The sequence below is a fragment of the Mirounga leonina genome, unplaced genomic scaffold (genome assembly GCF_011800145.1).
Source record: "Mirounga leonina isolate KUSES-001 unplaced genomic scaffold, KU_Mleo_1.0 Mir_175, whole genome shotgun sequence".
Lineage (NCBI taxonomy): Eukaryota > Metazoa > Chordata > Mammalia > Carnivora > Phocidae > Mirounga > Mirounga leonina.
In genome coordinates, this window is record NW_023270453.1 from 15365877 (window position 1) to 15390141 (window position 24265).

Here is a 24265-nt window from a genome sequence, read left to right on the forward strand (position 1 = left end):
TATTTATTTATTTATTTATTTATTTATTTATTTATTTATTTATTTATTATTTATTGGACTGTCATAGCTAAATGCACATCTGAGGATTCACAGGATTCTCTGGAAAGAACTTTTATGTAACCTGTGATTCTGAGTGCTGAACTCAGAGTGTCCACAAGGTCAGTATATGTAACTTTAGACAAAGTTCTCCAAGTTCTAACATGTCGTTCACTGATGAGTCCTGGAATTACGGTAAAACAAAGTTATAGGATCAACAGAGAGGAAACCGGAGGCTCTAATCATCAAGTGCACTGATATTTCTTCCCTCATGCGAAGAACCATAACTTGATGCTCAGCCATGTCACTTTCAATTATTTTTTGTTTGTTTGTTTGTTTGTTTGTTTGTTTGTTTTTTATTTTATTCTTATGTTAATCCCCATACATTACAACATTAGTTTTAGATGAAGTGTTCCATGATTCATTGTTTGTGCACAACACCCAGTGCTCCATGCAGAATGTGCCCTCCTCAATACCCACCACCAGGCTAACCCATCCTCCCACCACCCTCCCCTCTAGAACCCTCAGTTTGTTTTTCAGAGTCTATCGTCTCTCATGGTTCGTCTACCCCTCCGATTTCCCCCGCTTCATTCTTCCCCTCCCGCTACCTTCTTCTTCTTCTTCTTTTTTTTTTTTTCTTAAGATATATTGCATTATTTGTTTCAGAGGTACACATCTGAGATTCAACAGTCTTGCACAATTCACAGCGCTTACCAGAGCACACACCCTCCCCAGTGTCCATCACCCAGTCACCCCATCTCTCCCACCCCACCCCCCACTCCAACAACACTCAGTTTGTTTCCTGCGATTAAGAATTCCTCATATCAGTGAGATCATATGGTACATGTCTTTCTCTTTTTGACTTATTTCACTCAACATAATACCCTCCAGTTCCATCCACGTCGTTGCAAATGGCAAGATCTCATTCCTTTTGATGGCTGCATAATATTCCATTGTATATATATACCACATCTTCCTTATCCATTCATCTGTCGACATCTTGGCTCTTTCCACAGTTTGGCTATTGTGGACATTGCTGCTATAAACATCGGGGTGCACGTAGCCCTTCGGATCCCTACTTTTGTATCTTTGGGGTAAATACCCAGTAGTGCAATTGCTGGATCATATGGTAGCTCTATTTTCAACTTTTTGAGGAACCTCCATACAGTTTTCCAGAGTGGCTGCACCAGCTTGCATTCCCACCAACAGTGGAGGAGGGTTCCCCTTTCTCCGCATCCCCGCCAACATCTGTCGTTCCTGACTTGTTAATTTTAGCCATTCTGACTGGTGTGAGGTGGTATCTCATTGAGGTTTTGATTTGGATTTCCCTGATGCTGAGCGATATTGAGCACTTTTTCATGTGTCTGTTGGCCATTTGGATGTCTTCTTTGGAAAAATGTCTGTTCATGTCTTCTGCCCATTTCTTGATAGGATTCTTTGTTCTTTGGGTGTTGAGTTTGATGAGTTCTTTATAGATTTTGGATACTAGCCCTTTATCTGATATGTCATTTGCAAATATCTTCTCCCATTCTGTCGGTTGTCTTTTGGTTTTGTTGACAGTTTCCTTTGCTTTGCAAAAGCTTTTTATCTTGATGAAGTCCCAATAGTTCATTTTTGCCCTTGCTTCCCTTGCCTTTGGCGATGTTTCTAGGAAGAAGTTGCTTCGGCTGAGGTCAAAGAGGTTGCTGCCTGTGTTCTCCTGTAGGATTTTGATGGACTCCTGTCTCACATTGAGGTCTTTCAACCATTTGGAGTCTATTTTTGTGTGTGGTGTAAGGAAATGGTCCAGTTTCATTCTTCTGCACGTCACTTTCAATTATTAAACGGAAATTAAAAGTACTTCCTTTACGAGTTGTTTGGAAACAGTTCAGTTAAAGGTTGACAGGCAGCCTAGAATTGGACATAGGAGGTTCGTTCTTGCTCCAACTCAAATTTCCCTCCGAGCAGCAGAGAGAGACCTGCGTCACCTCGGTGACAACGTTATGGCATCACGGCTAAGCAAGGAAATTCTCAGTTTTCATGCTGCCTGGGTTCTCTGAAAGCATAAGGCACCAGTGGGGAGGAGTCTTGGTTTTAAAGAGCCATTCCTCGTGCCCTTCAAACCTAGTCATGCCAACTGTAGATCTGAAACCAAGAATTTAACGTTTCCCGATGAAACAGCTTCTATTAGAAGCTTCTCGTCTCTCTGCTAAGAGTCATTCCTGTTAGAACACCATCTTCTCCAATCAGAATCCAGCCTAGCTTTCTTAGCTTACCGCAGGCCCAGCAAAGACAGAGCTGCAACTGGGTGTAGACAGGTTGGGCCAGACTTGCCTACCGATGTCCTGCTGCCCCCAAAGTCAGCCATCACTGCGGCCCCAAATGTCGGATGCCAGTAGACATTCTCCCTACACAAGCTACAGAATCTAATCATCCCAGCAAGAGGAGGGGGCGTTGCAGCCAGGAACTGAAGGCAGATTCTGGGGGACGCTGGCAAGAGCCATGGTCCCAATCTTATTCCTCCTGGCAGTGATGTGCACCATCCTTCTGGGGAGAGAGGGTCCAGGGAGCAATTTCCCTACTTCCTCTCTGCCTTCATATTTGCATGAAGGCCAGATGTTCTGTTTCTGTCCCTTGTGTTTTATGCCATTCCATCACCAGGGAGGAAGCACAGAGCTACAGAGGCCCCAGAGGAGGAAGCGTGGGTAGGGTGGCACCATGGACCTGGAACCAGAAAAAGGCAGTATTGTTCCTGCTTCCCTGACCAACTTTGCAAAGACAGGAAGTATGACTTCATTACTGAGATCAACTCGGGTGAAGGTATCCCTCGAGGACCTTAGAGAAGCATTAGATGAATAATACCTTTTAATCATCATGTCTCCACAGTGAAGACCAGCTGCAGAGAACTCGGTGGGAACCCAAAGCTTTCTCTACAAAGATGTCAACGTAACTCTCTCAGTCAGATGTAATTAAAAATAATTACTTACAGAACAGAAATGAGCTTACAGGAGATCAAAGAACTGTGTGTCTTTCTGAAAAGACCCCGTAAAGCGGAGAGAAGGTTTACAGCAGAGGGCCCTCAGCTTAGCATCTGTGGCATTGAGCTCCAGTCCCCACTCCACCATGATTAGCTGTGCGACCTTGAACGAATGTCCTCACCTCTCTGAGCCTATTTCCCTATCTGTAAAAATGGATAAGAATACCAACTTGAGTATGTCACAAGACCACAGCACTCAAATGGAGGAAACGTATGCAAAATCACTTTGAGTGAATGTCAGATTCTATCCCTCATTCTTGTTCATTTCCTGGAGAGGTAAACTGAGGCACAGATTAATGAAAGAGCTTATAGCTTTCAATTCTTTTTAGAACAAGATGAAATGTTGGTTTTAAAAACAAACAAAAGTGGGAGAGAAAAAGAACCCCCACTTCCCTAGAGCCATTCACAAATGCCCCCAGTAAAGAGCCAAGAGTACCCAGCCCTTCTCCATGTCTACCAATCCATGCTTCTGTACCCCACACGCCTCAGGACCTGTATCTCTGCCCCCTAAGCATGACCAGCCTATTACAGTGGCAGCCTGACCAGTTCTCACTCCACTCTGAGCCCTGGGGATAGGAGATGTTGAGAATTAGGGGCAGGAGTATTTTCATGATATTGTAGGTTTGGTTTTGTTTCAAGGAGGAAAAGGCTGTGCCCCGGAACTCAGCCTTTTGCTTCTTGCAGCCTTAGAGCATGACAGAGGTACTAAGTATACAATGTGTTTCCTTCTGCTTTCTCTCCCAGAGGTCTTCTCCAGGCAAATTTGAATTTCAAATTTTTAAACCTCAGGAAACTATCTGTGCCCAGAAGATGGTTCGGGTTTGTTTTATGCTGTCGGTTGTGGAGACAGGAACATGACACTGATGCTGGATGCCCCATTTGGTTACCATTGTCACATCCTCTTTCTTTTTTTGTGAGCAGGACAGGGAGAATTGGCTGGTCATTCTGAAGGCAGAGAAGAGGAAGGAGCAGAGGCGGGGAGGAGGACTTTGTAGAGTATAAGAATAAAATTCTGTTTGTTATCAGGATAATTATCGTTCAGAAAATGCTTTCAGTTATATTCTTATTTCTTACTAAAGTCTTGGAAAGTGCAGTATTCGTTAGTCTATGCATTTGGCTTCTGTTATAAAGCTCCAAAATCACAGTGGCCTAAGCTTGATAGCTGACTTCTCTCCTGCCTGAGAATCCAGGCTCAGGCGGCCAAGCACATTGCCAACATGATTGCCAAGGTGATTCAATGCCACCACCTCCATATTCTAGCCAGTGGCAGGAGGCAGGTGGGCTCAACCTGGAGGTTGCACATCAGCCAGGCTCACCTGTCGTTGGCCACATCCAGCTACAAGGGAATTGAAGGGAATGGATCAGGGGGCAGTTCTCCTTCTCTGTGTCAGTATTGTAAGGTTTGTGCCAGAGGCTGCCCCGACCTTCAAATGCCCCCTTTTGGAGACCACCATTTGCACATGTTCTTCTTGCCCTCATCCTCCTTTTGCTCCTAGTTCACCTTCCCTGGCATTACTCCCCACTGCCCTGTCTCCATTCCCACCCCCAGCCAGTCTCTGTTGCCATCCATCCTCTTTTCCCCGCTGCACTTCTGCTCTCCATGCTCGGCATCATCTGCCCGGCTCGTCTTCCCCAACCTCTGCTACCTCCCCAGAGTCTTTCCCCCACACCCTTACTCACGACCCTTGGCCATGGAGCCCCTCAGGTGTCCTGGAGCCAGAGAGGGACCTGATCCCATTGCTCAGTAAAATAAAGAACTTCTGGCTTGGCTGCCCCAGCTACCTTGGGGTATGTTCCTAAAACTCCAAATGGGAGGTTGGGATGCATTTCCTAGCAAGTCTATTGTAAATCCATTGTCAGTGGTTTCAGAGTATCATTTAGTACTTCAGAAAATGTGCACATGTGACTTCAGCATCATGGGTAACACTTCTATGGGGAAAAAAAAAATCTATTCTCTGATCTAAATAAGCTACTTATTAATAGACTTGTGGACCACTACTCTTTCCTAAAGTAGGAATCCTTATTGTAAGAACTGGAATAGTCTTGGAATCAAGAGCTATGGCTTCATTGTCTTAGTGCCTCCCCACAACACCCTCTCCATACGATGCTTCCAACCAGGTGGTATTAAATGAAAGAATGAGGGGCGCCTGGGTGGCTCAGTTGGTTGGGCGACTGCCTTCGGCTCAGGTCATGATCCTGGAGTCCCGGGATCGAGTCCCGCATCGGGCTCCCTGCTCGGCAGGGAGTCTGCTTCTCCCTCTGACCCTCCCCCCTCTCATGCTTTCTCTCTCTCATTCTCTCTCTCAAATAAATAAATAAAATCTTTAAAAAAATAAAAAATAAATAAATAAATGAAAGAATGACTTGTTAAATTGCCAAATGTTATCAACGTTAGGGATCTGAATGAGCGCCAGGTGATATCGGGGGCCCACAGAGGCCTTGCCATGGAAAGGGACTAGATGCGGAATCAGAGGATGTAGGTCCCGTCACTTATAAGTTCTGTAACCTTGAAGAAAGTCCTGACTTCCGCAGGCATCTGTTTAACCCTTCTCTGTAATGGGAACCATCCATCCTACTTTACATAATTGTGAGGAGTGAAAGATGAGTCAATATATGAAAAGCAGTTTTCCCTTCTTGTTATACAAGATCATTTTTAAAAATCAGAATTGTAAAAAAAAAAAATCCGAATTGTAAACTCCTCAAAAATAACTACTTAAAATCACCTGAAATCTAGTCCACCCAGTGATGGCATCTTGGTTCATATTTCTTCCCCACTAGGATTTATGCATGTAAATTTATATCTTTTTAAATTTAAATTTATATCTTTTTAAATTTAAATTTATATCTTTTTAAATCTTATATCTTTTTATATATATATGTATATGATACATATACTATGGTTAGTACATCCCTTTTTTAGCTTAACTATATCTTGTAAATATCTTTATTTTAGTGAACAACAATCTATTGGTTGTAAAATATTCCATTGTAGTTATTTTCCATAATATATTCCAACAATATCATATTTTTGGACATTAAGGCTGTTTCCAGTTATGCCATTATTCAGCAATGCCGCAATGGGCATTCTTGTATGTAAACCTTCATGTACTTGCCTTAAAGTCATTTAATACGTATTTTCTTCCATAAAGATTGTACATGTCCCTTCTGCAAACCATAATGGCCAGATCTGTTTCCGAATTTATACTTTATAAAGGTAATAAAGTTATACACTGTATATTACAAAATATTCCCAATAAGCTGCATGTTGGGGGGAGGGCATTAACAGTTATGTTTAGTGTAATAAATAGATCATAAATAGTCCATATCAGGTTTTGCTACAAAACTAGCTTGCACCACAGAGTGATTTTTTTTCTATTTTCTCAGCATTTTGGATTTCAGAATTGCAGGGAGGGGATTATGAAGCTGGTTAATTTACATTTCTTTTATTTCTAGTGAAATTGACCTTTTTCATATTTTATTCACCCTTCATAATATTTACTTTGTAAAATGTCTGCTCTCGAACTTTGCTAGTTTTTTTTAATTAGGCAAATAATATTTCATTATTAGGTTTGTCCCTTTTTATTGATGTTTAATAGTTTTTCACATACTTGTCAAATATTTTGCCGCATACTTTACAATTTTGTCTCCCAATTTGTTGTTTTTCTTATACTTTGTTAATGTTTACCACACATACATTTTTAGGTAACATAGTATAGAAATTTATTCCTTTCTGGGGCTGGTCTGTGGTATCACATTTGAGAAGTCCTCCCTAATTCCAAAGGATATAATTATTAATCTACATATCTAGTACTTCTAGTAGTGTAGAGGTTTTATTTCTACATTAATATCATCAACCTATCTGAATTTTATTTTGATGTTAGCTTTAATATAGGTTTTAGCAAATGGCCACAGCCTCGTTTATGAAGCAATCCTTCCTTTCCCCACTGACTTCAAATGCCATCTTTATTGTACACAAAACTTTTGTAAATATTTGGATCTGTTTTAGGACATTCTATTTTATTCTGACAATCTGCCCAACTCTTCTGCTGCCAACCCCACATGATTCTATTATTATATCTTTATTTTTTTTATTTTAATATCTATTAGGGCTGGGGAGGAATGAGGGATGAATAGGCTGATCACAGGATTTTTAGGACAGTGAAACTATTCTGTGTGATACCATAATGATGGATACCTGTCATTATACATTTATCCAAATTCAATGAATGCACAACACCGAGAATAAACCCTCAAGTAAACTATGGACTTGGGGTGATGATGGTGTGTCAGTGTAGGTTCATGGATTATAACTAATATACCATCTGGTGGGGGATGTTCATAGTGAGGGAGACTGGGGGGGGCAAGGGGTGTGTGGGAAATCTCTGTACCTTCTCCTGAATTTTGCTATAAATCTAAAACTGCTCTAAGAAATGAAGTCTGTAAAAAAAAAAAACAACCAAAAACTAGACATTGCTTCTAAAATTGAAGAGCTTACATTCAAGTGCATGGCGGGGGGGGGTGAATATAAAAAGATAAATAGAAAATCCGAGTAGATTGCAATTTAGCAAGTATTGTGATACAATGGGTACTACAAAACAATGCTTCTCAAACTCTGTGATGAAGAACCAATTTTAAAAAACAAAAGCAATTTCCAGTACCTATTAGCACTAGCAACCTCTTTATTACCTTCATTTTTGAAGAGCTATTTGTAAACTGTCAAGTACTCTATGCATATTACTTGTTATTTGCCAGTAATCTGTAATGGATTCCTTGTTAAAATGAAGATACTTATTCACTCCACCTACCTTCTACTCTGGAGAACAATGAAATTGCAGTTATGAAACGCTGTGGTGTCCTTTTAAGAGATTGTTGTCTTATAAGAATAGGCTGAAGTACATTTCAAACGATGGCTCTGATCACAAAATAATCTTAAGAGCTAGCTAAAAATTCACCAAGTCAAGTCAAAGCTTGGCATTTGCAAGAGACATCTCATAATCAGATGCTTCTTTTTCTTTTTACCATTTTTTTTCCTTCAAAGAAGCAAAGTTTTTAATCGTTCCACATTTTGTATGCATATAATGAATATAGAAAACCCCTTTGGGATGTGCATGATGAGCATCAGCTAGGTTCACTCCCTGACGGAGTGCCTGGCTACTGTGTCTGAGGCTGCTGCAGCTGATCGAAATTCACAAAGTCGTCCATGTCACAAATAAATCAGGGCGGGCCAAGGGTCTCACAGCTGGTGGGTTACACAGCCTTTCTGTGTGAGCGTACTAATACTCTGTGCATATACTACTTGAGTATAAATCCAACCATCTGTCCAGATCATATTCCTCACGGAATGATACCCACAACAGTAGAACACAGGCACAGTGGAGAGATAAATGGAGAAGAATCTAGGGGACCTGGGCTCGAGTAGCACTTCTTTCACTAATTAGACAGGTAACTTTGATCTCTTGCCTTAATTTCCTGAGCCTTAATCCCCTCATCTGTTATGAGAGAGGACAGACCACTTGATGACTAAGAGCCCTTTCAGTTTTCAAAAAGAAAATAAAAAAGAACGGATCAACTAACTAATTTGTTCACTGATTTATTCATTCCTAATTTATTTATCCATTTACTTACTCAAAAGACACTTATTGTGAGCACGTTATATGTCAGTTATTGCTCTACTCATGGTCCCCAAATGGGAGGGCAGTATGGAAAAGAGAGACACATTGCCCCAGGCCTGTGCACGCCCTTCTTTCTGTGGAGCTAGAATTCACTAACTGTGGGGAAGTGAGGAGAGACTATGAGGGATGGATAAGAGAAATCCTCTGGGCTTCACCACATTTAATGCATTTAGTTAGAACAGGGTTCCTCAACCTCAACATTGAGTCACACCCTCTCCCTGGACGTTTGTGACAACCAAAGAGGTCTCCAGACTTTGCCAAACGTCCCCTGGAGGCAGATCGCCCTGGTTGAGAACCAGTTATTTAGAACCACCTTAATTCCCAGCACTGTGCTAGATGCTGAGCAAGTCAAAATGAGAAGGACAGGGGCCTGGCCTTGTGGAGGTGACACTCGTGCGCTCTTTCTCGAACTTCAATGTACACCTACCTAGTAAGTGGAAGGCCTCAGATTGCTGAGCCCTGCCCACAGAGCTTCTAATTCAAGTGGGTCCGGGTGGGGCTGGGACATTTGCATTTCTAGAGTTCCCCATTGATGCTGATGCTCAGGGAGAACCTCTGAGCTAGTGGGTTCCCATCTTGCTGGCTAGGTGGGTATCCACTGCGTTGTGGCCGACAGTACGGATGTTCTCTTCTCATGCAGTACGGCCGGTGTTCCCTGAGAATCAGAGTCATCTGTGGTTTTTAAAATGAGAAGGTGGACCCAAAATGGGCTAGTAAACCTATAATAAATTTGACACATCTCAGGAAGAAAAACCAAGTGGAGGATGTCATAACCTAGAACAATGACAAATGCAATTTTATAAATGAATTTTGACTTCATTCTGAATGAACTGATCAGTAGGTCAATTAATGGGCTAGTGTAGGAACCTAAATAGTATCTAATTTCAACTTCCATGGATTCTCAGCTCTAATTACAAACACGCTTTTACACCCCACTCATTTCTAAGTTGGGGACATTTCTCTGTGCAACAAGATGTGGGTGACTCACCTAGCCCCACATGCACACAGATCCACCCAAGATCATCTGACCCCACTCTGCCTCTTTCTTGTCCTTCTCCTGGTCCCCATCCCTGGTCCATTCCATCCCCTTCTCAGCAACACGCTTCATGTGATGGGCAGTAGCTCAGAGCATCATTGCCTGTCACGGCTAACACATGGAGGATTCCTTGTATGTTATTCTGTACAAAACTCTTAGTTCATCTGTGGACTGAACATTGCTATTTCCGTTTGCTGTGGTGATACTACCAAATACTATATTTTCTTTGAAGAGCTTCACCCACCCTCAGGAGGAAGTGGGGTGTGGCGTCCGAGGAGCACTGGGAGGGCAGGGGTGCTTTGTATATAGCAAGTAGGCTTAGCAGCTGCTTAATGAGCAATGGCAAAAAATTGATGTACATGTTGCTTCTTTCCTTAGCTAGTAGTTTTGGTGCCTAATATAGTCCATTGAGCAAGTTACCATCATTGGCAACTAATTTTTATCGGGGAGAATTTCTAAGGATACTCTGGGAAAGTCCTAAGGGATTCCACCAAAGACTGTTATAAGCATTTCCCATAAATTAATTCATTTAATCCCCATGACAACTCTAGGAAGTAGATCTGTTATTTTCCCCATGTTACCGATACGGAAACATAGACACAAAGAAATGAGGTCATTTGTCTCAGACTATGTATGCAGTTGTAAAAGCTGGATTTTATTCCTTAGCAGTGTCATTTACACACCTGTGAGCTCATCCGTGTGTCTCCATCCTCTGTGTCTCCTGCCAAGTAAAGGCCAGAGGAAAGTGGACTGTGTGTCCGGGGACTTCAGCTTCACCTTCTCAGTCAAGGTGCTCATTGACCAGAGTGCCCAGGGCCCTGGCTCTGATTGGACACCTCTGGTTGAGGTGGTGTGCTTTTCGTCACTGAATACCTAACTTCCAGGAAGAAGACTCTTACTCTTGTGCATTAGAAAGATTACAAAGTATCCTGTTTACTGGGTTGACAAAAAGGTAGAATCACAGAGAAAATTGTCTCTTTCTCCCCCAATTTGATTGCAATATAACCGACAATTTAAACTTGGATATACTTAAGGTATGCAGCTTGGTGATTTGATGTGCTTACACATTGTGAAATATCAGCGCTGTCAAGCTAATTAACATTTCCACGTCATAGTTACTTTGTGCTTGCATGTGTGTGTGTGTGTGTGTGTGGTGAAGATTATCTTTTAAGAGTAAATTTTGACACAAGGACAGAGCATAAATTAAATTTGCTTCTTTTACGAGGCAGCATCTTTGGACTCTGTAAGTGATTACCCTAACTGTGGTTAGAGAAGTGTGCCAAGGAGACCAAGTCCTTCCCAATTTTATGTGAAGCGGTCAGCTTTGTTCTAGGCCCTGGCCATGTAAATCCTCACTTGTCCCAACCCGCCACCTCTAACAGCATGAATGGCAGAAGCAGGGAGGTGAGATAGTACACACTGGTGACATCCTGGGAATGTTTTGTTATCCAGTTCAGAAGCGTTGACCTCACTTCCAGATGAGAGCTTATGTTATTCCAGGAGACTTCAACTCCAATTATATTACCCACTTTTTCAAGACTATGAGGTAGAAAGATCATTAAACCACAGGGACTGACAAAGAGAAACATCAGATTAGTACCTAAGGTAATTAAGCAAGTAGGCAGCATGGAGGCTGCTGAGAAAGCCCATGCGGATTGTTGTGATAGTCCTTTCTAATTAGAGGCTGGTAGAGCAGATGGAAACCACTCTGTGGGGAAATCTCCATGCTTTCACTTCCTTCCCGAGCTAACCTTAAAAGGCATTTTCTAACAAGAAATAATGAACTAGTTTGGGTAGAGATGCTTAGCAACCAAGGCTGGAATCCAGGCTCTGCTCTTTAGTAGCTCTGTGACCCTCAGCAAGCTACTTACTCACTCAAGCCTCAGGCTTCTTATCTATGGACTGGAGCTAATTATACCCACTTCATGGACTTGCTGAGAAGACTGAATAATATAAACTATGTAGAGCTCTTTGCATACATGTGAGTTTACATGTGAATTGTAGGGGATCCATAAATAACCCCTCTAGCCTATGCTTGTGTTTGGAGCAAATAGAGAGATCAGAAGTCAGAGAGATGGGAAAAAGAAGTCAACTTGAGGCTGGACTGGTGGATATGGCTAAAGTGTTCAAGCAAATAAGTTGGTCTTTATTCAGGGTGTGACAGGCAATGCTGGACAATGGCTGGCCTCCCAGGACTTAGGTGGGTGGGCCCTACCCTGCTTATGGCAGAGAAGAATGGAGAAACATGCTGAGAGTCAGCAAATTGCCTCCAAAAGAAAGGAGGGTCTGGGTTTGGCAGGTGCAGTTTGTTCTTCTAAAACTTACCCATCCGATAAATCACTCCTCTATCTGTGGGGAGCAGGGAAGGATTTCTAAATGAGGCAGTATGTGAGTGAGGTCCCCCCAAAATGAGAAGGATTGGGGGATGACTGTTGTGCATGGGTGGAGAGAACAGAGCATTCCAAACAGAGAGATAGGTGTACACGGTCACCGAGATGGATGGTCGGTATATAGCCAGCAAAGAGAGAAGTTGAGATAACATTAGGAGGCGTGCTGTGTGGGGAGGGCAAGTGGCAACCAACATGTGGAGGCTCTGAAATAACAGGTTAAGAAGCCATGATTCAATTCAGCAAGGACTGGGACAGTTTTCTCGAGTATTGGTGTAATTTGATCAGAGCTATGCTTCAGTGGACTATCTGTTCATGTCACACATTAAAATCAGTATCAGAATAGGAACAATGTCATCTGTTTTCTATGTTTCAATACTAGTTTTGTTTCTACATTGGTTTTGGTGATATTAGTTTTATTCTGCTGGGGCTGGCATAACAATACCACAGCCTGGGAGGCTCTCATAGTACGAGAGGCTGGATGTCCAATATCAAGGTACCCTCAAAGTTGGTTTCTGGTGAGAGCTCTCTCCCCGCATGTTGATGGCACCTTCCCACTGTGTCCTCGCATCATGAAGAGAGAGGAATCTCTGGTGTCTCTTCCTCTTCTTATAAGGACACTCTCCTATCAGATTAGGGTCCCACCCTTACGACCTCATTGAACCTTAGTTACCTCCTTGAAGACCCTAACTCCAAATACAGTCACCTGGGGGCTTAGGGTCTCAGTGTGTGAATTTGTGGGGGACAAAGTTCAGTCCCTAACAGTTGGTGGGGGGATGTTTGTTAGTGTTTTCAGTTAGGAGAGCAGTACTAACTTTGTCAACAAATCCACTTTTTACTATATCCAACAGCTGGTTGAATGTTAGGCTTACATTCTTTGGTCATTGCAACACATACCATAAGGGTTATTTTAAAATATTATCTTCAGGTCATGCTTATTATTTTAATTCTCTTTTGAGCCCATATTTGTGGGCAAGAGGCTGTGGGCATATTTAGTCTGATTCTTTTTATTTTACTACTTGGTAGAAGTCTTAGCAACAGGGTAAAACACTTTTTGTTCTATCGTTCACTATTTACCATCTTTCTTCTCTGCCCATTGCAAGGCAAGTTATTCTTAATTTATAGGTTATTTTCTACAACAGTCACCTTTACCCAAGAAACCGTTCTATCTGTAAAGAAATGTAAAAGCTACAGATGTTACTTAATTTGCCTACATTTGCCTGATGTTTAATTTCTGAAACTTTGGCTGAACTGACCCACTTGGATGCCATTGAATGCCTTTTGTCTCTCATTCCCAGGTTGACTGTTGATTCTTTTGTGTTCTCTCTTCTACCTGTTTGAGGTTTTGATATTTCTGTGAGACTCTCTCTGTGTCACTGAGACACCTCTTGCTAAATTATAGCAATACAAATGCTGTCCACACTTTTGTTTTAAATAAAGAAGTATGCTCGTTCTCATTTTACTTGCTGCAGAGAAAGAGAAGTCTTCGTATTTTTTTTTAGCTGATGAGAGCATATAGAAATTCTGTTGATTTCTGTTTCTATGGAACTTCTCTTCCTCAGCTTTTGTTATGTGGTGGCCATCCTTAACATTACTGTGAAAGCATTTGGCTGATTTAAATGGTGGTAGGTGAGTCAGTCTGGGTAAGTAGGTGCGTTAGCATCCAGGGAGTCAAGACCAGAATTCTCAGTTCAGCACTTAATGGTGTATGACCACAAGCATGCTGCTGAGCAGTTATACTTGGCCATCTCCCCGTGTCATAGCTACTTGCTAAAGACAAATGAGATCACGCTTAAAGGTGAAAACACTGAGTCATAAGAGTAAAGATTCTCTGCAAATTTAAAGTATGTATGAGGATGATATTTCACAGCTGAGATCGCAAAAGCACAGAAGATTGGATGGGCATACTGATAGTCCATCATGATAAGTGCCGGCATCAAGATGACTCTATCAGAGGGTAATAAGTGCTCTAGGAGAGATACATGTGGGGTTTTATGGGAGCTCAGTGGCAGAGCACAGAGGGAGGCCACATAATTCAGCCCAGATATGCTCCTAAAAGACTGTTTCTACTCTCTTCCTGCCCTTTTTTGGTACAAACCAATAAAGTCAGTAAAGTCCATTGGAAAATATATCAGAGTTGCAGTAATAATAATAACAACTAACACTTTTGAGTTTATTCTGTGCCAGTCCCGTTCTAAGCACCTCCATGTATTTGCCCATTCCATCCCCAGAGCCCTTTGAGACAAGTAATGGCACTATTACCACTTTCCAGATGAAAGAACAGGCTTAGGGAGGCTAAATAGTTCCTGCATTTGAGTTCATAATAGCATCAGTTGTTTGTCTGTAATAATGCCTGGGACATTTCCCTTGCAGTGACTTCCTCTACTACTGCCTGCTGCCTAATTGGACCAGAGTATACCCTTGCAGGTAAAAGAAATGCATGAAGATTAAGAGATTATTTCAAAAGCCTTGCTTTTGAAAATTAAGTTCCTTAGAAAAATGCATTGAGCATCTGCTACATATCAGACAGAGGGATCAACCCTGGAGATGCATGGATTATTAAGGCTTGGTGCCTGCTCTCAGAGCTCACAGCCTTGTTTGGGAAGACCAGTAAGAACCAATACAACTAATAAAGTATTATAGGGAAATCTGGCTGTGTGAGTACCAGCAATGGTTCTCCTCCACAACCCCACGAAGCTGACTGAAATGTCCAAAGGAATGTGTTAATAGAGAAAACCCTTTATCACAGCTCGGGTCTAGTAAGTAAGGCACCCACATGCACATACACTGGAGGGGTTTTGCTAGATACATTGAAGATGAAACCAGAGGGACTTCTATGGTTTGAGTCAGATCCCTCTTCTTTTTTTTTTTTTTTATTTATTTTGACAGAGACACAGCGAGAGGGAACACAAGCAGGGGGAGTGGGAGAGAGAGAAGCAGGCTTCCCGCCGAGCAGGGAGCCCGATGCGGGACTCGATCCCAGGACCCTGGGATCATGACCTGAGCCGAAGGCAGACGCTTAACGACTGAGCCACCCAGGCGCCCCCAGATCCCTCTTCTGAGTATCTGTGGTACCTCAAGAATTAGGAGAAATCCTGGTGGGGCTCTGCTATGTCCCCCAAATTTAGTGGCTGAGAATAGGAGACAAAGAGAATGTGAGTGACAGGATCTACCCCACTCAGAAATGGGAAATGGCGAGCCATGGCAAATAAATATGGCAGGTGCTGTCTCACAGCCATGCCCTGAAACCTGTGGGGGACCTGGAGGGCTGAGTGGATTCCAGCAAGATGTGCTGGAGGGAGGATGATGGAGGCGGAGGGAAGAAAGGCTTCGAAGAGGAGGTAGGGACAGAGCAGGAACTCGAAAGATGAGGAAGTGAGGGTGGGGTGCAGATAGAGGATGGAGTGAAATAGGACGGCGTTCCAGGGAGCAGGAACAGCATTACTAAAAGCCCAGAGCTGTGAAACAGCTTGACACCTTGGAGAAACTGCCATAGTTCTGCACGGTCCTAAGTAAGATCCTTTGGGCTGCAGCATGCGGATCTGACTAGGAGTGAGAGGTGCCAAGGCTGCGTAGAGTGACAGGTAAGGTGCTGCAGCGCAGAGTCCGGGGAAGGCGCGTGGACCAGAGAGGGGTGCAGGCAGGAACAGAGCAAACGGGCTCAGGCACGAGAGGGGAAAGGCAGCCTCAGAGTGCTGAGCTGAGAGCCATGGGACCAGTCGCGGAGCTGGCAAAATAGGAGGGGCAGATTCGAAAGGCGGGACAGTGAGTTCTGCTTGGACCTGGCAGGTTGACGGTCCTCAGGAGCTGTCCAGGAGAGAATGGAATGTGTGATTTGTGTGATTGTGTAGTTCAGAAGAGAGGTGGATAGAGGGACTGCTGCAGTGTCCAGAACAGCCTGGCCAGACAGGCCTATGCACACATTGTCTGTTGTAAAGGGTGAGACCTCCACGAATGGCCAGCAAAGAGGATGTTTATGAAATTTGCATTCCACAGAGACTGGGGGAAGGCATCTCTGATGGATGCTATTCCAGTACATGTGTTATTGTACACAGCAATTCCCCTTTCGAATTCAGCACGCAGGAAAATCCCCTTTCTCCCTTACCATAAAACTCTGAGCACAAGAGGCCAGCCCACAGAAGTCTTTCATGTTAATTTCACCCTTATATGCTTATTACAGATCTTCTAGGCTCTCAATATATGTATACATACACATCCTGTACATACATACAGGTGTATGTGTGTGTTCAACAGGATTGTGGAAATTTCCACTCACAACAGCATTATATCAAAGTGTATGATTCGAGTTGTCCTTGCCAGTGTGGGTAAGAGCATTTCAAAAATATTTGCTAATTGCATGGGTAAAAAATATTATTGTTTTGTATTTTTTATGTTCAGTATTTTAACTCATTATTATAGTTTAAGTCGAGTTGAGTATTAATGGATCCCCAAAGAAAATGCATTATCAAATTCTAATATTATTTTTTCTCAGCTATTTGCAACCAAAATGCAAAAGTTTTCAAAAGAGCTTAAATAGCAGAGTAAAAGCTATTTATTTTTCTTAAGGTTCTGACATCTTCCCTTTGGTAAATTGAAGCTACTCTTGATTACTTTAGATTTTAATTTAATATTTTATTATATGCATTTCCAGTTTCCTAATGTGTATTCTTTCATCTGTACCTAATGTGTATTTTTTTAAAGATTTTTATTTATTTTTTGACAGAGAGTGAGGGAACACAAGCAGGGGGAATGGGAGAGGGAGAAGTAAACTTTCCACTGAGCAGGGAGCCCGATGAGGGACTCGATCCCAGGACCCTGGGATCGTGGCCTGAGCCGAAGGCAGATGCTTTAATAACTGAGCCACCCAGGTGCCCCCTAATGTGCGCTTTATCTATATAACCTCTGAATTTATTCCATGCCTTGAAATGCCAATGACATATCTTAAAATTTTGGTCTTTAAATGATCATATGACAAAATTGATGGTTATTCTTGCTGTATAATTCTGTGAATTTAAATCTAGATTTCTGTGATCACTACCACAATCAGGCTATTGTACAGCTTCATCTTCTCTTCAAAATTTGTTCATGCTATATCTTTATAATACCCTGTCCCTCGTCTAAACCACTGCTAACCACTGTTTTCTCCAAAGAGCTTTGTCTTCCAAGAATGTTATAAAATGTAATTATATAGTATCTTGTTTTATTTTATTATTTTTTAAGATTTTATTTATTTATTTGACAGAGAGAGAGTACAAGTAGGCAGAGAGGCAGGCAGAGGGAGAGGGAGAAGCAGGCTCTCCTCTGAGCAGGAAACCTGACATGGGGCTTGATCCCAGGACCCTGGGATCATGACCTGAGCCAAAGGCAGACGCTTAACCAACTGAGCCACCCAGGCGCCCCTTGTTTTATTTTTTTTTAAAGAATTATTTATGAGAGAGAAAAAGAGTGCAGGAAGGGGAGGGGTAGAGGGAGCAGGAGAGAGTCTCAAGCAGACTCCCCAGTGAGCGCAAAGCCCCATGTAGGGCTCAACTCCATGACCCTGAGATCGCGACCTGAGTCAAAATTAAGAGTCAGACACTTAACTGACTGAGCCACTCAGATGCCCCATATCTTGTTTTATTTTATATTTCTTAAATTGCTCATAAGGCTGAACATTTTCCCATATACCTGGTTACAATCTTTTTTTTTTTTTTAATATTTGGTGTAGTTTGTGTCATTGCCACTTAATTTCTTGGGTCATAGGCAGTTTTTGTTGTTTGCTTTTACAAATTTGTATACACTTATTATGTAAGAATGATGCTTAGTTATTGTCCATTGTACTTACCATAGATATTTTCCCTATGAAGTCTTTGTCTTTAGGTTTTATTATTTTCTTTAAATGTGTAAGACTTACAAATAGTAATAGTACCTGATCTAGTAATATTGAATACTCTAGTGATCTAGTCTGACCTAAATTAAAAAAAAAATTGTAAAAAGGTGCTTATCACAGCATTATTTCTATTGTGGAAAATCTGGAAACAGTCTAAACATGTAACTATAAGATTTTAGTAAAGCAGATCATGGAGCTGCCCCTCATTAGGATATCGTGAAAGAATTAAAAGGATGCTTACAAAGATGACATACTAACTTGGACAATTTTTGTGGTAAAATGTTAAATTAAAAAGCCAAATATGGGGCACCTGGGTGGCTCAGTTGTTTAAGCGACTGCCTTCGGCTCAGGTCATGATCCTGGAGTCCCAGGATTGAGTCCCGCATCGGGCTCCCTGCTCAGCAGGGAGTCTGCTTCTCCCTCTGACCCTGCCCCTCTCATGCTCTCTCTCTCTCTATCTCATTCTCTCTCAAATAAATAAAATCTTAAAAAAATAAATAAATAAAATAAAAAGCCAAATATAATCCCATAAGCACAGTATGAGCACAGCATGTAGAACAAAACCACAAAACCTGTTAATTAAAAAAGACTAAAGAAAATACATCAAAATAGTAATAATGATTTGCTTTTGCTGGTGGAACTATAAGGAGACTTTTTACCAATTTGCGTATTTTCTTTATTTTGCATAATGATCACATTGCTATTAATTTTAGGAGGGGGAAAAGTTTTGAGTAGCTCAGGATTAAAATGCTTCCTTTTGCATTAAAAACACACCCCTGAGTGAACAACATGTTAGGTTCAGCACACAGATGCCAATTCTGTCTTCTAGATATCAGAATGTCAGATCACATCACAGTGACTAGACCTTTAAAAAGAGAGGCAATGGCTTGGCCATTGAACAGGTGCATGCATTGGGTCAACTGCCAAAATGCTCATGCGTGAGGGGCTATGGCAAGCGAATCTAGACTGCTGGGGGGGTAGGAAGTCAGCTGATGTCTAAGCAAGGCATGCTGGAGGGGAGGCTTCCACTACGACTCTCCCACACTGTACCAGAAACCCTGGTCACCCTAGAGGTTTCGCTCCGCTCCCCAGATAGGCTTTCCCAGGTGCATGTTATGCTGCTGCTAATTCTGGACCCAGCCTGGAAATAGCAGAGTGACACAGCCATCACTAAAGGTCACCGTGGTTGTAACTCGGGCTTTATGAGTCAATGATCCCTCCAGATTCAAATCTGAATTAATTACTCACCTTCACTCGTGCTGAGGAAATCTTCAGAGTGTCCACACATAGTAAACACTCTCATAAATGAGGATAGTTCTTGGCGTTATTTCCTGATGAGTGCAGAAATAGAGACTTGTCCAGAAGACCTAGGTGACCCAGGGAAGGGGGGTTCTCAAGGAAGTTTTTTCCAGAGAGCTCTTAGTCATTAGCTCGGCTCTTGTCCAAGAATCCTGAATTTGGAGGGCCAAGGGGGCCCCTAAAGACACATCTAGAAGTCATCTAGCAACTGTTTCAACAGTGTGATTTATACAGAATGTGTTTCAGAGGCTAAGAACACCTGACAAATATGATGATTCTACAACCATCTCCTTTAATTAAACCTGCTAAACTGTGGGAAATTGAGACTTCCTTAGAATTCATGAAGTTAATAACAGTTGTCAAGAGCCCCTAAGCTGTCTCTGTAGGTTCAAAAACTACCCAAAGACCACCAGCATTTCAGAGAACTAGCGGTCTTTAATGGCTCTGCCAGATTCAGGATTATGAGCCCCAGATTTCCAGTTATGCCGTTGATGCTCACATGTGGGCTCCTATTCTTCTGAGGAGTTGTCTTTCTTTATACAAAGGTTGAAAGACAGCTCATACTTTATTCTTCTTATCTTTGGCTTACTTAAGAGAGTGAGGGGAAATTAAGGAGGAGAAAACAGTTCAAGAAGAGAGAAGAAGCAAAGCAGTAACTTTTTCACTGAATACCAGAGGATAGTTTCAGATTAATGGGACCTCATGGAAAAGTAGGTTAAAAAAAGGGGGGGGATTGGGGGGGTGGCGTGGTTAGTTGAGGTTAGTGGCCAAGCAAGGACAAAGAAGGACTGGCAGATGCAAAATCAGACTAGAATCCTAGAATTTGTTAGCCAACATTATGATGGTTTTCACCTATCTCTCTAGGTACGTGTAATTATTGGTAATTTGGCTTTTGTGAAGTACTTTGTTTATCCTTCGATGATAAAGCATGATTTTATGGTGGGCAATGATTTAGGGTTTTTTTTAAGTGGTTTATAATGTTTGAAGGCTTATTACATATAAAGGTATATGTATGTGCATATATACATATATATATGCACGGGTACATGACTCTGAAGAAAGTAGACCCTTCTGAAATGTCTGAAGTAAACAGAGTTCAGCTGCTAAATGCCCAGAGCCAACTGCGTCACACACATAAATAGCCTGTATAAGAATTTTGTGGTGTCATATTTAACTGTTGGGACTAAAATAGACTCACCCTTTCTAAACTCATTTTCTTGTTATTGTGTATTGTTTCTTGGGTACCTACTTGAATAATAGAAGAAATAAAATGTTGGAAATTTTTTGCCTTTCTCTGCAATTATTAAATGTAACTTCATTAAGTTAAGAGTGGAACTATAGTTCTAACTGATGAGGTCAAACAATGCAGACGTCCAGAAAGCCTCTTTCCTTGGCAAGTCAGTCTGTGGCTTGGGGTGATGTCCTTTGCAGAGGGGAAGTAAAAGCATTTGTTCAAATGGATAGTTGAACCATTTGAGCTTCTGGGCTGCTGGTGATAAAGCACTGGATAAGTGGGAATGGGACACCAAAAATAATTTATTTTATAGCATTTGTCTTTTGTCATTTTGCAGGGAGCAACCATGTCACCATTTCTTCGAATTGGTTTGTCCAACTTCGACTGTGGGTCCTGCCAGTCATGTCAGGGAGAGACTGTTAACCCTTACTGTGCTGTGCTTGTCAAAGAATACGTTGAATCGGGTAAGCTTGAGTGGGTATTCGAGGTGGCGGGGGGCGGGGAAGAAGGTCCTGCTGTGAACTATGAGGCAAGTCCTTCCAGGAACTTCAGGCATCTGATTCAACCTAATTTTACACTAGAGGCAACTGATGCCCAGCCAAGCCAAGTACTTCCTCAAGGGTGTAGGAGCTAGTGACAGACTCTGAAGGAGACCCAGATCTCCTACCTCATGTTCCATTTCCCTGTGCCATTTTTCCACATAAGCAAAAGGAACAAAGGAAAGGAGAAATGGGTTGAGGACATGATGTGAGGAGTTAATGGGGCCAATAAAATCTACTGGTAAGCTCAAGTAGAACATGGGACCCATATTGTTAACGCTAGTTGTTTCGCTAGATTAAGTCTTCATAATCTTACAATTAACCCTAAAGATGGCTTATTTCTTCTTTGGGCTAAACTCAGATGAATGTTAAAAGAATATGTAATTAGCCATTAGAATCCAAATTTCAGAAAACTTATGTATTTACAAAACCCTGGATGAGTGAAAAAATTGTCGCGTTTTGTCAAATGTAAATATTTCTAGGCAGTTCATGGTGAGGGGGAAAGTGTGACAGATCCCAAGATTCCTTTTGTGGGTTTAGATCATTCAATTAAAATAATCCTATTCTGCCTAGAATCTCTCCATGGAAGTTTACATCCCATTTTCCCAGTTTTACTACTTTTCTCTAGTTCCCTCCATACCTTTCTTGTTTCAGTAGACACATTGTAGAGACAAGATTAACGCCGATGCAGGTTGTTGTAACTATAGGAGCCATTCCACTTGACTTACACAGAAAGTATTTATGGAGTGGGAGAGAAAAAGTGCCTTTTCCTTAGAGCTTCTATTCTAGCGGAGGAAGAGAGGCATGGGACAAACTGGAATATATGGAATAATGATAAGTGCTGGGCAGGAAACCCAAGCAGGGCAAAGCGGGGAGCAAAGGCTTGGGGACAGAGAGGCGTGTTTTATTTCATATAGGGTAGTCCTTAAAAGGCCTCTTATGGAGTGGCATTTACAGATGCAGGAAGAACCCAATTCAGCAGTTGAGAACCTCCAACGAGGTGTTTCCAGCTCAGAATCTTGGGTTTCCAAATCCTACCGTGCTGGCTTTTTCCTCCCTTAGAAGACTTGTGCTTTGTGATTGACTCCATCCTTCTAGCCACTGTGAGTGCATCAAAGCTGAGGAGAATGTCTGAATCATCCTGATTTCCCTTCTGCCTGGATTTCTCTCCTGTTTAGTTAAAAGTGAGACTAGCACTTGCTCCCAATCGAAAACCTTTCAAATGTCACAGAAACCTTTGAAGTGTAGAATGTCTGAGTTTTTCAAAGCCGCTTTTGACTTAATGGGTCTCCTGGATCCCATTCTCTATAAGCACAGGGTCTCACTGACATTTGCCTCCTGAGAGCCTTTTTAAAATTTCTTCTTCTTTTGGCCTTGCCTTTGAACTTGGTCTGATCAGCCATGTGGATCAAGAGACCTTGTCAGAGAAGAAGACTTTGTTTTTCCAAAAGGTTAGCCTGCAGAGTTCGGAGATTTTGGTTTTTGATTTTGTTTTGGTTTTTGTTCTGAAAAGGAATCACTCTGCACATCACAATTCAAGTATTACTTCTATAGAATTTATGGGGTTTTTTATTTCTTAATTTGATTATAGTTGACACACAGTGTTATATTCATTTCAGGTGTGATTTGATAAGTCTGTACGCTATGCTCACCACAAGTGTACCTACCATCTATCACCATGCAGCACTATTACAATACCAATGGCTAGATTCCCTATGCCCTACCTTTCATCCCCATGACTTATTCACTCCAGAACTGGAAGCCTGGACCTCCCTCTCCCCTTCCCCCATTTTTCCCATTCCCCACCACACCCCTCTAGAAACCATCAGTTTGTTCTCCATATTTATAGGTCTGATTCTGCTTTTTGTATATTTATTAATTTGGTTTTCTTAGATCCTACATATGAGTAAAAAATCATAGGGTATTTGTCTTTTTTATTTTGACTTATTTCACTTAGCATAATACCCTCTAGACCATCTATGTTGTTGCAGATGGCATGATCTCATCCTTTTTATGGCCATATAATAGTCCAGTGTGTGTGTGTGTGTGTGTGTACACACACCTTCCTTATACATTTGTGTATTGTTGGACACTTAGGTTGTTTCCATATCTTGGCTATTGTAAATAACGCTGCAATGAACATAGAGGCGCATGTTTCTTTTCAAATTGATGGTTTTGTTCTCTCTGGGTAAATACCCAGCAGTGGAAGTACTGGATCATATGGTAGTTCTATTTTTAAGTTTTGAGAATCCTCCATACTATTTTCCACAGTGGCGCCCCAATTTTTAAAAATGTATCCATCTTGGAGATCTTAGATTGCATTTTCCATGATGAGTCAACAGAACAGGGACAAACAAGGCAGAGTGTTGTCAGTCTGAGAGCCTTTAGAAATGGTAAAACTCACTGTAAGTAGATAGGATCCTGAGTTCCGGTCCTCTTTTTGGGAGATTACAAACCAGTGAATGGAAAGGTGAGAAGAGCCTTATCACAGGCATCTCTGTCCCTTGCAGGGGCATGGAGAAAGGTTGCAGCTGAGGAGTTATGAGAAAGAGGGGCTTCCCATCTGTGGAAGTAAAATATTACTGTGGTCATCAGAATTGCCACTGGTATTTTTAAAAAGTGCCATCTCCAGTTAATTTTTTTTTTAAGCAAGCCATAAAAACCCTCCCCTTCCTCTTCCACCTTTGACAGTGTCAGAGTTTATCCCTTTAATAGCCAGGTTTATCTAAAATTAGAAGTTTCTGCTTATTCAAGTGCCTGTATACCTCCCAAATGACAATTTAGCAAATGCTAGGTGCATGTTCTGCTTTGGCATTGTGCATCAGAGAGAAGGGGCCATCAGGAGCCCAAACTGCTTTGTTTCCATGCTTAAATGGATCTTACTTTACCAACATCTCTGAATTGCTAAATCTGCCACTTAACATGCTTATTATCACAAGAAACCAATACTCAAATACAGCTGCAGTTTGGTGTTCCTGAAATGATTATACTACAGAAAATCCAGTGGGGATGAAAGATATGCCAGTATCACTTAATTCCACTAGCAGACTCTTTCCCAATCACTTGGTGGTTCCAGAGAGGTTTTCCTTACACTTTATCACCCTGACCATAGTCCTTGTCATCAGCCACTTCCAGGTCTCCCACCTGCCTGCCTATTCTCACGTGTAGGTCTATAGT

The 24265-nt window shown here is 41.8% G+C and overlaps 1 protein-coding gene across 4 annotated transcripts in view; it reads left to right on the forward strand.

Annotated features, from left to right (window-relative positions):
* PRKCQ (protein kinase C theta) overlaps positions 1 to 24265 on the forward strand; it is a 185098-nt gene that overhangs the window by 30787 nt on the left and 130046 nt on the right. For 2 of the 4 annotated variants that reach the window (XM_035021698.1, XM_035021697.1), the window contains exons 2-3: positions 14521 to 14574; positions 20887 to 21013. In XM_035021698.1, the coding sequence (XP_034877589.1) occupies positions 20896 to 21013 (118 nt within the window). In that variant the 5' untranslated portion in view covers positions 14521 to 14574; positions 20887 to 20895. The remainder of the gene's footprint in view (positions 1 to 14520; positions 14575 to 20886; positions 21014 to 24265) is intronic. The other 2 variants (XM_035021696.1, XM_035021699.1) reach the window with 1 other exon arrangement.